Source organism: Natrix helvetica (genome assembly GCF_964273705.1).
Source record: "Natrix helvetica genome assembly, chromosome: 3".
NCBI classification, from domain to species: domain Eukaryota; kingdom Metazoa; phylum Chordata; class Lepidosauria; order Squamata; family Natricidae; genus Natrix; species Natrix helvetica.
In genome coordinates, this window is record NC_138549.1 from 50,957,712 (window position 1) to 50,970,472 (window position 12,761).

Here is a 12,761-nt window from a genome sequence, read left to right on the forward strand (position 1 = left end):
TGCCTCTTACTTAGGGCTGGATCTCAGGCGGATACCCCTTATCCCCTGGGACGTCTGCTGTCCATCCTTACCTTTCCTCCACATTTTGCCTCTTTCTGTTCGTCCACCAGAGCTTATTTCTGCTCCTCGCTTTCTTCAGGGCTTCAGCTTCTGAGTCACCAAGGATCTTTCTGAGGCTGGACGTTCATTTAGACAGTGGCTCATTGCATTCAATCAATCCACTCTATGCATCAGTGAGACACACGGATCTCTGCATCACCCCTTACTTTTCAGAGTACTCAGTCACTGTCAAAAGACTCATGAACCCTGAGGGTGACTAGCAGTGGAGAAACACGCAGTCTTGGTCACCCTCCGGGAGTTTTATTTCAGAGCAATCACACACATTTCAGCCACTAAGTCCTACCCGTCCAGGGGCCCTCCTCTGGTAGTCTTTGGTGTCTTCAAATTGAATCCAGGCATGGAATCCCAGAACGAGCCCCCAGATTGTTGTCCCCAATTTGGTTCTGAGCCTGGTGTTGAAGTCAATGATGGACGCCAGACACAAGGTGCAGGTTTTCTGATTGCTTTTTATTGGAGTACTCCAGGAAAAGAGTTCCTGGTCAAAAGGCCAAGAACCAAGAACAAAGGATTAAGTAAGCTTTATACATTTTCACTAAAGGAGAAGGTGGGACAATGTGAGATAGTAAGAAATATCATCTAATAAACATTTTAGTAATAATTCTACAATGTGTTCTATTGGACTCTCGCTGTCCCTATTCCTAAGCCTTGGCTAATGAATGCTCCATTTCATTTGCTGCCGGCCATCTCTATTCCTAACTTTTAGCTGAGGTCTGCAAGTTGTCTAATTCTTGTTACTTTTATCAACTTTCTAACTACTCATAATTGCTACAAGTTTTACACATACATATTTCCTGTTGATAAGAATTCTTTGTTCTTGTGAGACAGACCCCCAGAATTACAGTCTTCCTGATTTACTTTCAAGTATGTGCCATGACCTTGCTTTAGCAGCCAGCCCATCACTATGATGTCCCGAGGACCATGTCTTTTATTTGTAGATAAGCTGGCCCAGCCTTTTTCTTGTAGATAGGTTGGCACCAAAATATCTGCGGGGTGGGGGCAGGGAGTTGAGGCTCTGAGTTTGTGTCTTTAGAAACATGTTTCTCCTTTAGGCAAAATATAATATTCTGCCTTTTTAATATTTCCTAGAATATCTCATTCTTCTATGAGAGGGGTGGGTGCTAACTTCCTACAGAACCTTCAGAAACTCCACAGGCACTGAAAAATAACTTGTTCAATTTCCTTCCCTTTAAAAAAAATCCCATATATAGGTTGTTTTAATAGCAAGTTTGCCTTCCACATAAGCATGACTCTGATCTTTGGCACTTGATGTCATAAACAAATATCCTAAAATAAAAGCAGTGTAAGTCATCCCTTGGAGCTTTAAAAGGAGTTGTAGTTGGAGAAGATTTATTGAGACAACACTGAATATTTTCTGCCCTGTTGAAAAAATTGTCCTGCTTGCAGAGAACAAGAGCTACAAATTAAATTGTCACTGTGTGCCTTTCTAAGCCCTGATCAAGGAAGAAATTTAATACTGCATTTTATGCCCCCCCTCCACTCCCACTTTTAGAAAGAGTTAAAGATTTGGAAATGAGTTTTGACAGCAGTGTTAGTTGCTGAAATACTCAATGATAACAGAGATTTAAAGAAGGGATTCGTGGATGGGACTTCTCTATAAGTAAGAAACAGCAGAAGAACGAAAAACAGGGACGTTTTTTTCAAGGAATTGTGAAAATCTGTCCCGATGGAAAGAGAGACAACAGGGAGGTCGGTTCCAGCCAACAGGAGAGCTGCCAGGAAACTTCTCAAACTGTTCCTTGGTGTGTTTGTGAGTAGCACGGTCGTGCTCGGCATTGCCCTTTTTCTAGGTAAGTTTCAATCACTTGCACTAGCATAAATGCAATTTTGCAAAGTTTATCTGTAGTGGTATTACCATTTCATCCTTGGTTACTCTTCTAATCACATTGTAAGATTCCCTAATTGAAAGAATTACTGTAGTTTTACTGGTGACGATTCTGTTTCCAGGTTAAAGACTGCATTGGAGGCTTGAAAGGTCTTGAAATTTATTTTTCTTCTCAAGATTTTACAGCAGTTGCAATTTAGGATTTGGTTAACTGCTCTTATTATTTGTTTGAACAAGTACTGGGATTATTCATTTATTTCTTTTTTGCTACTCACATTTTAACTAAGAAGGAACCAAGGTCTACAAATATCAATGCATTTTATCAAGTTACAGTTTAAAACCTTGAATAAATTCTGAATAACAAACCATAGCAATATTAATCATAATCCTGTGTTATAAATTGATATTACATAAAAAAGAAGGAAACATTTTTGTTAAAAAAAAGTAAGAGTTACTTTGGAATTAAAAAAAACAAACCATTGTTTCTTCTAATTACTGACAATTAACATGTGGCTTTTGTATAAAAATAAATTATGTCTTTCAAAATTCATACATAATCTCAATTGAGGATTCTTATTCCATTTGATTTCAGTTAAACTCTATTGTGTACATCAAAGAGGAAACCTAGGTGTGCATTCTTATCTATGCTTTTGAACTGTTAATACTAGAGATTACCAAATGAATAATTAAATCTTAAGAGGGGAATAGAGTTTCTCTGCTTCTTCAGTTCCACTGAAACTAAAAGTAACTGAAAGATGACTTCCTCCCAAACATTTAGTAATGGTTGGGCATAACCCATGCTGACATATAAATGGGGTTCATTGTCAATGTCCATTTACCAAATGAGCTCCACAGAGAAATTGCAAGGCAGCCTTCAGATGCCCCCAGATGACTTGTGTTTTCTTCTTCTTGTGCCATATCCATCATTGGATGTTGGTGATCATGTTGGTGATCCTATTTTTATCAACAGCTGCACGAAAAAGTGCTGTTGAGTTTTGTCCAAACCAGTCCCTTAGATTTTGAAACCATGATGTTCTTCTTCTGCCTGGATCTCGCTTGCCTTCAATCTTTCCTTGAAGGATTAAGTGAAGTATGCTGTATTTTTCTGGGTGTTGCATCACCTGACTTGTGTTTTCAGCTAGTCACAACTCTTAAATGTTAGAAATCTGATCAAATTTAAAGCATGGAAATTCCATATGACTGTACTTATTAAAACAGGATGCTTATTGCAAAATAATACTGAATCTATTTTACTTAGGAAATGGTATTTATTTAATTAATTTAGAGAATTTATATGGCTACTTACTTACTTTCAATGACTCTAAGTGGCTTACAAAAAATAATAAAAAAAATATTAAAAGAGCAAAACCAATAACCCTCTCCCTCCTGGTGGCGATAAGCAATATACATTTGATGGGTTCCATCCCATTCTGGGTTCCCTAAACCAGTTGGCAAAACCAGGTTTTCAGGTCCTTGTGAAAGAGTATCAAAGTGGAGGCCACTCTGTGGGGATAATGTTCCACAGGGAGCTATCATGGAGACCCTGGGAAGAGATGGTACTTGAAATACCTTGGTCCCAAGCTGTGTAGGGCTTTAATGGTGACAACATCTTGAATTGCATCAGGAAGCAAACTGGTAGCCAGTGCAGTTCCTGCATGAGACATAAATAATGTGCACACCTGGGTCTGCACAGAACCATGCCAACTACTGCATTTTGAACCAACTGGGGCTTCTGGATGCTTTTCAAGGGTAGTCCCACATAGAGTGTGTTGCAATAGTTAAGACAGGAGGTGACTAGGGTGTGAGTGATTGTAAGCAGGGTGTCAGGGTTCCAAATAGCATCCAAAAATAAATCAGAGTCCAAGGCAAACTATTGCTCAAAGTTCAAATTTATTAAGAAAAACCGAATGTAAAAGCTTATAGGTTTTCCCCACCTAGTTGAAAGTTCAAGATCTTGCCCCACACCCACAAATCCATCACATGGTCTAATCTCCCACTGCCATGCTGGCAGTTCCACCCATCCAGTTCTGGTCAGGTGTAGAGGTGCAGAGACAAAGGATGACCCTGGCTTTCTAGAAGGGATTTTGTTTTGGCTACACATTAAGTAACTCCATACAATCTCTCCTCCCATTTTCCCACAATAGAAAAAGGCATAGTAGAATAATAAATAGTGTGGTAGGCCAAAGATCCAAGAGGAATATGGCTGCAGGCCTGACACAGATATTGTTGATCCAGGAAAGGGCATAATTGGCACTCAATCTGATTTCCAGAAGGAGTCATGAGTCCAGGAGAACCCCCAGATTACACACTGTCCAAGCAGTGCCATCCCATCTAAGATCAGAGATGGCAATTCTCTGTGGACCAAAAAGACCCAAACTCAGAGTCACCTGGTCGTGTCAAAGTTCAATTTCAGCCCTTGCTGCCCATCCAGCTCTTAACAGCCTTGAAGCATCACTTAACTCACCATGGACCAAGATATATAGCAGGGTGTCATCAACATATTAATGATATCTCAATCCATGATGGCGGTGATTCACCCAGCAGCTTCATGTAGATGTTAAACAGAACGGAGAGAGTACTGAGCCGTAAGGTACCCCACAAAGTAGGGGACAAGGGCTGGAATCTTGCTTCCTATCAACACCAAGAGAGTGGAGAGTGGCCACAGAGGAAGGAAGTCAACCAAGACAACATAGAGCCCCCCCTCCCAACCCCTGAAGTTGCTCTAGAGAAGGATACCATGGTTGATGTTATCAAAGGTTGACAAAGGGTCAAGTAACGCAAGGATGGATGCACCACCCCCAACCTGCTCATGTCAGAGAGCATCAAAAAGCATGATCAATGCCATTTCCATCCCATATCCAGATCTATATCCTGACTAGAAAGAGTCTAGATAATCCATTTCATCCAGGAATGGTCATGCAACCACCTTTTCAACAACTTTTCCCCAAAACAGGGAATTGGAGACAGGTCAAAAATCATCCAACGGAGTGAAATCTAGCAACAGTTTCTTAGGAAGAGGGCAGATCACAGCCTTCTTAAAATGCTGAGGCACAATCTCCTCACAAAAGGAAGCATTAATCACTGCCAGAACTCACCTTCATGTCACCTCCCAAGATGTTTTCACAAGCCAGAAGGGGCAGGAGTCTAAAACACAGATGCTTGCATGCATACTCCCTAGGATCCTGTCCACTTCTTCAGGAGCAGCAAGGTCAAACTGTTCACAGATAACTGGGCAAGAACCTGCCCCACACGCCTTCACCAGTCCAGCAACCATGCTGGCATCTAACTGAGAATGAAGACAAGTGATATTGTCTTCCAGAAAATCAGTAAATTCTCACCATGTCCCATCAGATCTATCCTTCCCCAGTAGGAGATGGCTCACCTTAAGGAGAGTTGCTGGCTGATTATCTGCAAGTGCAATTAGTGCAGAGATGTACTTATGCTTCAGCCACTCAAATTAAGATAGACTTAATAGTAGCTGTCACCTATGTTTGATTGAGTTGGTCCCTTGTCTTCTGCCAGTAGCATTCTAGATGTCTCCTCATTCATTTCATCCTTCTCAATTCCTCTGCATACCATCAGGGACAAAGAGGTCTATTGGTTAGGAGAGGTCACATGGACACAATGTTATCAGGAGCCTCAGTCACCTTCCTATTCCAAGCAGTCACTAAAAATTCAGCAGTACTATGTAGCAGATCTGCAGGTTTAAACCCACTTCTTTCTGAAACCTATCCAGTCCCATTAGTTGCTAGGGGTGGACCAACCTAATAGATCCTGCTTCTCTGAGGAGGAGTACCTCTTTCAAGAAACTCATTGCCATCAGACTGTGATCTGACATGACAGGGGTACCAAAGACAAGCCCATCAATTCCAGGTCAGATAGACACTGTTCCGATAAGAACACCAAATTGGGTGTGTGTGGCTGCTATTCCTTGTTGTAGTAGATATTGTTCCTACATTATCATAGAATTGTATGACTGAAAAATTTGAATAGGGAATCTAGCCACTCAATAGGGCAAAATTCCTTTCTCATCAAGTACCTTTTTGGGAAATAAGTACCAATGAGTTTTCCCAAATGATTACTCCAAATGTAACAGACCTGTTGGCTGAGGATCTGTTGTCCAAGCACATTGTCATGACGCACAGGCAAGAGGTAGAAATTAGCATCATGATAGTATGTCACTTGTTTTGTCATTCCTTTTGGATGAAGAATGCTGGCAAATATACAGAGTAACAGAGGTGGGTTGCTCCCGATTTGGCCCAGATTGGGCGAACTGATAGTAGCAACGGTGGGAAGCTCTGCTCACCCTCCCAGATGCTTCTGTGTATGTGTGGGAGCATCACACATGTGGGAGTGCGTCTGCACCAGTAGTAAAAACATTGGCAACCCACCACTGCAGAGTAAGGATTAGATTAAATATTTTTACAGTTAGCCATTAGAGCAAGAAAGGGCAGTCTTTTTTTCAATGTGTCATGAAGCTACTTATGATTCCTGACCATGTGCCACTCTAAAATATTTGGAAGAATACAGGATGAGGAAAATCATTGTGAAATTATAGAAACAGGAAACACTTTTAAAAAGCTGAAGCATTGACTGTCAAAAGATGAAAGAAGTTCTTAAGGTCTTCCCAAAGAGTTTGTTGAACTGAAAAGGTTAATCTCTTTACTCCCCTCTTCTTCCCCTTCATCCTGTTTATTCTTCCCTATGATGTTTTTATTGATGTATATAGCACTTTTAGCATTTTAGAGCTTAGACAAGTATAAGTGTTCCCAAACATTGAGTTTGGAGCATTTGGATTTTGGAAATCTCACAAAATGACCACTCTAATGCATATGATAGCTGGGGGAACTAAGATAAACATACCTAAATTTTCCAGTTCTGTTTTTACCTAGAGTTAACAAGAATATTAAATACAACTGCTTTTGTTTCTTCCTGGGGTCTTAATTGTTTTCTTTTTTTTGTGGGAATATGATACAAATTACAAGTAAACATTTCAGTGCTGTGTTGATTAGCAAATTAATTCTGGACTGACTCCAGTCTCATACAACGATTGGATCAGGTTGGAGATCAGGTTCAAAACCCTATCAACTATAGATTATCTGCCTCACCCTAACCTATCTCCCCATTTAGTAATAAAAAGGTTCACAGGTGTTGCTTCTGAGTCAAACTGGTGTGGTGAGTGAACAAGTGGTTGATAATATATAAAAATATTTTCTGTTTTGAGGAAGGTATTGTATCAACAGATTGACCTCTTTTCCTTCTGTTCCAGAATTGGCACAATCACACAATTAATGTCTTTAGATTAATGAAAAATATTTGTTGAGACAAAGATAGCCACAATGTTGTTCTTTTCCTTTTGCAGTTAGTCAAGGACACATCAGATTTCATGCAAAGCAACAATATCAATATTGCTTGACTCCTGAATGCATTGAAGCTGGTAAGTAAAGTATTACGTTTCTCTTAATTTAGATGAAGCATATTGGTACAAAGAGATGTAAACTCTTTTTTTCCCTTTTGGATCTCAGGAACCTGCATATGATTGAAAACCATTTTAACCATTGATAACTTAATAGTAATTACTATTTTAAAAAATATTTTTAATTTTTTTAAAAAAATAGTTCTATTGGTTCAGGGAGAGCCAGTTTAGAATAGTGGTTAAGGAATCAGGCTGGAAACCAGGAGATCTTGGGTTAGGTGATTTCTCTTCTAGGAAGGAGGCAACACTTTTTTAAATTAAAGGTTTTAACAAATTTTACAAATATTACCCCTTCCCCTTCCCACCCTCTGACCCTCCCTCCCCCCAACCTCCCAGAGCAAAATACAGGGTATAAACATTTAACAATCATACGCTAACATAAGCTAACTGATTTTAACATCCTACCTCCTCTTGTGCTTTAATTCCCCTTTTGTTAAGCTAACAACTGTAACAACTGGGGAGTGAACTTTATCCTCTTTTTAAGTGTATTTTGAATAACCCACCATATTTTTATGCAAAATGCTTTGATTTTTTTGCAAGTCCACCATATATGATAATACGTAGCATCAGCACAATCACATCTCCAACATTTAGGTTGTAAATTCAGATACATACAAGATAACTTTTTGGGATCTAAATGCCATCTATACAACATCTTATAAAAATTCTCTCTCAAATTCTGAGCTTGCGTAAATTTTACATTTCTTACCCAAATCTTTTCCCATGTTCCCATCATTATTGGCTCTTCGAAATTTTGTGCCCATTTTATCATACAGTCTTTAACTAACTCTGTTTCAGAATCTATTTCTATCAGTATATTATACAACCTTTTTATATGCATTTGACTCTGGTCCCTAATTTGTTTTACCAAACTATTCTCATTTTGCGTGACACCAATTGTCTGATCTTTTTTCCATCTAGTTTGTAACTGTCCATACTGGAACCAGGTTTGAATTACCCTTTCCTCTCTTAATATGTTCAAAGGCTGTAACTGTAGTACACCTCTCTCTATATTAAGAAGTTCTCTATATGTAATTACATCCTGTTTTTGTTCTATACTTATATTCTCTATCACATGTCTGGGTACTACCCACATAGGTATCTTATCATTTAACCTATATTGGTATTTTTTTGAGACACGCAATAGGGCATTCCTTAATATATGGCTTTTAAAAATCTTATCCACCTTCTTATCATATATTAAATAAGCATGCCAACCATCTACCAAATCATATCTCTCAATATTCAGTAGTCTATCCTCTGTTAGATTAATCCAATCACTAATTGTTGATAAAACTACTGCTTCATAGTATAATTTTAAATTAGGCATTTTCAAACCTCCTCTTTCCCGTATGTCTTGCATTAAGTTTTATTCTTGGTTTCTTCCCCGCCCAGACAAAGTTATTAATACCTTTCTGCCATTCTTCCAAATTTGCATCTTTTTTGAGTACTGGTATCATTTGAAAAAGAAATAGAAACTTAGGCAAAACATTCATTTTTACTGCTGCTATCCTTCCCAACAATGACAATTGTAGTTCTTTCCATTTATTCATCTCTAACTGTATTTTATGCCATAATGGTTCATAATTATACTTATATAATTTCCCATTTGAGGTTGTAATGTAAACTCCTAAATATTTAACCTTTTCTACTATCTCGCATCTTGTTACTCTTTCTAGTTCTTCTTTTTGATTTGTGGTCATATTTTTAACTATCATCTTTGTTTTTCCTAGATTTATTTTGAACCCAGATTCTTGACCATATTGATTAATTATGTTCATTAAACCTATAGCTGATTTCCCCGGTTGGGTTAAAGTTACAACCAAGTCATCCGCAAATGCTCGTATTCTATATTCATAATGCCCAATCTTAATTCCCTGTAGGTCATCTGACCCACGTATTCTATTCAACAATAACTCCAAGGTTAAGATAAACAATAATGGAGACAGGGGACACCCCTGTCTTCTTCCTTTGAAGGATTCTGTTAAACTACCATTAACTATAATTTGTGCTGTCTGTTTCTGGTATATTGCCTTGATAGATTGTGTGAAATACTCTCCAAAATGCATCTTTTGTATTATTTTTATTAGAAATTGCCAATTCACTCGGTCAAATGCTTTCTCCGCGTCTAAGAATAAAAGCGCTGCGGGGATTTGGTTGTTCTTCCCCAAATATTCCAATATATTAACAATTTGTCTTACATTACTTTCCATTTGTCTCCCCTGTATAAAAACGGATTGATCATTATGAATCGCTTGTTGTATAATTGACATCAACCTATTTGCTAATATTTTAGCGAAGATTTTATAATCTGTATTAAGTAATGAAATAAGTCTATAGTTTTTTGGCTGAGTGTGGTCCTGATCTTCTTTTGGAATCAGGGAAGTAAAGGCTGTTCTCCAAGATGGTGGTACCCTTCCTTCCATTTGAAATTTATTAAATAATTCCTTAAGAATTATTTAATTCTTATTCCATTTCTAATTGTAACTTTTTATAATAAACCACTGTCAATCCATCTGTACCTGGGGCCTTCCCAATTTTTAATTGCTTAATTGCCAGGAGAATTTCCTCCGTGGTTACAAGTTGATTCAGTCTTTCCCTTTGTTCATCTGTAACTATAGGTATTTTCTCTTTCTCCAAATATCTATCTATATCTAAACCTTGTATTTTATCACCAGCGTACAATCTATTATAATATTCTGATCATATCCTGCTGATAAATTTCTTTGCCTTTGTATTCTACTTTCTCTATAGTATGAGACTTTTGTTTTTTCCTTAACATGTATGCTAGCCATCTACCTGGTTTATTTGCATTACAAAAAGTATTATGTTTAGCATATATCAGGTTAGTGGCTGCTTGATCTGACATCAACATATTGAACTGCCCTCGCAATAAAGTAATTGCTTCTCTTGTCTTCTTATCATCTGGGTTAGATATTGACACCTGCTCTTTCTTTTTTATCTCTTCTTCTAATTCCCTTCGTTTCCCCCCCTGTCTGTGCCTATATAGAGTGTTCAAATTTATTAAGACACTTCTCATGTAAGCTTTGCTTGCATCCCAAACCATTCCCATCAATGTCCCCTTATGCATGTTAAAAGCAAAATATTCTTTCAATAGTTTTTTACATTCTATAACATTTCTCTCATATCTAAATAGATTTTCATTTAACCTCCAAGACCTCCTAGATCCCTCTCTATATTCCAATTCCATCCAAACTGGATTATGATCTATTAGAGTTCTCAGGCATATCTTCGTCTTCTTCACCCTAGAAAGGAAATCATTTGTAATTAGTATGAAGTCAATTCTGGAAAAGGATTGATGCCTATCGGAAAAAAAAATGTAAAGTCCCATTCTTTAACATTCTGTTCTCTCTAAATGTCTCTCAGTTCCATATCATCCATCAACTCAAAAAAAAGGATTTAGGGAGTCTTGTTCATGTTTGACTATTTTGCAGTAGTCTCTTCTTGTCTTTGATGGTGTCCAGTACTCCGTTCCAGTCACCCAATAGTATACACAATCTATAATCCCATTGTGTTAATTTAGTATGAAGCAACTTGTAAAAATTTTCTTGTTGATTGGGAGCATATACTCCTGTTAAGAGTGTTTTCTTTCCTTCTATTAGTAGTTCGATTGCAATATATCTTCCTTGAGGATCTGCTTCGATTAATTCAGCCTTTAAATCTTTTCTTAAGTAACTATACCATTTTTCTTCTCTGGAGCAGATGCCACAAAATATGGTCCCAATCTTGCGTTCATCAAGTATTTCTGATCCTGTGTTCTAATATGTGTTTCTTGCAAACAAATTACATCATTTTTAAATTGTTTCAGATAGTGAAATATTTTTCCCTTTTTTGTGGTAAATTTAAACCATTAACATTCTAGGTTAGAAATTTAATTGTCATCTTCAGCTCCCTGAAGCTTTCTAAGAGCTGCCTGGAAATCTTGCTGGGATTTCACCTTTGATCTTGCTCCCCCCACAGCTTCTGTGTTCATATTTGTAATTTCTTGGATTATTGTCTGGGCTTGCTGCATCTTTAATTCTTGCTCTTTGTGTTTAGTGGCCACTCAAGTTTGTCTTTGTTTCATAATTTCTTCTGTCTCCTCAGGTAAGTCCAGAGTTTGAGCAGCTCCCGCTTGTACCTGAATATCTTGCTGTCTGCTCTTGCCTGTTTCTTTTCTTCCTCTAGATCCTGGGGATGGAGGGCATCCAGCCTTTAATACATTGCTATAGAAATCTCTTGCTTTCCAAACTGAGTTAAGACGATATCTTTCACCTTGATAATTCACCACCAACCCAGCTGGGTCCTCCCATCTATATTGTATCTGGTGATTTCTAAGTTCATCCACTAAAAATGCGTAATCCTTTCTGGATCTCAACATTTTTGGAGGGATTTCCTTCAATACTGCCACATCTTGTCCTGCCACTTGTAACTTATTTTTGTAAGTTGCTTGCAGTATTTCATTCCTAGTTTTCCTGGTGACAAAATAAATTACAATATCTCTTGATAGTTGTCTCTGTCTGACAATCCATGAATTGACACGGTAAATTTTATCGATCTGCCAGGCACACTCTACCTTTGGTTCACCAGTTAATTGAGCAAAAGCTTCAGCAAAAATATCTGTCAGATCTTCTTGGTTATGTTCTTTCAGACCTCTTATTCTTAAGGCAAATTCCATTGTTCTGTAACTTCTGCCTCTGATTTATCGATTTTGCTTTGTGCCTCCTCAACTTTATTCTCCAACTTGATATTAGACTGATTAATTTCTTCCACTTTCTCATCCAGAGATGTTACATAACCAAGTAGACCTTTAAATGCATCTACAATGTCCTCCCTAATCTGTTGATTACGGGTTTGGATTAAGACACATCTTTAAAAGCATTTGAAATATTTTCCTCCAAAACAACGGCTTGGTCTTTTAATGCATTTTGGAGAGCCTCAAGTGTCAGAGTTTGTGTTTCTAGTGGGGGTAATAAAGATTGTAATTTCTGTGTCTGGGCTGGGGAACTTCCAGCGCTTTTGGAAATGCTTAGTTTTGTTTGTTTTGAAGCCATTTCCAGATATTCAAACAAACTTTTCAACAGCCAGTTTATTGAGTCCAAAAGTCCACCTATTCCCCCAGATTTGTTAACTAATACTGTTTTCTTTGATCTTAAACTCTTGAGTCTTTTAACATCGTTAGCAGGCAGTTAACAAGTGCTGTCCCTTTTAGATTTCACTTTCAACACACCCTTTGTTATTCAATTGCCATCTTAAGTCCCTTTGTTTTCACAGAGGGAAGGATATTACATCAGAATTAAGAGTTGTACTTACAATTATATT

The 12,761-nt window shown here is 37.8% G+C and overlaps 1 protein-coding gene across 2 annotated transcripts in view; it reads left to right on the plus strand.

Annotated features, from left to right (window-relative positions):
• The first annotated feature begins 1,461 nt into the window (after positions 1-1,461).
• PHEX (phosphate regulating endopeptidase X-linked) overlaps positions 1,462-12,761 on the plus strand; it is a 267,193-nt gene continuing 255,893 nt past the window's right edge. For both annotated transcript variants that reach the window (XM_081946240.1, XM_081946241.1), the window contains exons 1-2: positions 1,462-1,928; positions 7,326-7,400. In XM_081946240.1, the coding sequence (XP_081802366.1) occupies positions 1,805-1,928; positions 7,326-7,400 (199 nt within the window). In that variant the 5' untranslated portion in view covers positions 1,462-1,804. The remainder of the gene's footprint in view (positions 1,929-7,325; positions 7,401-12,761) is intronic.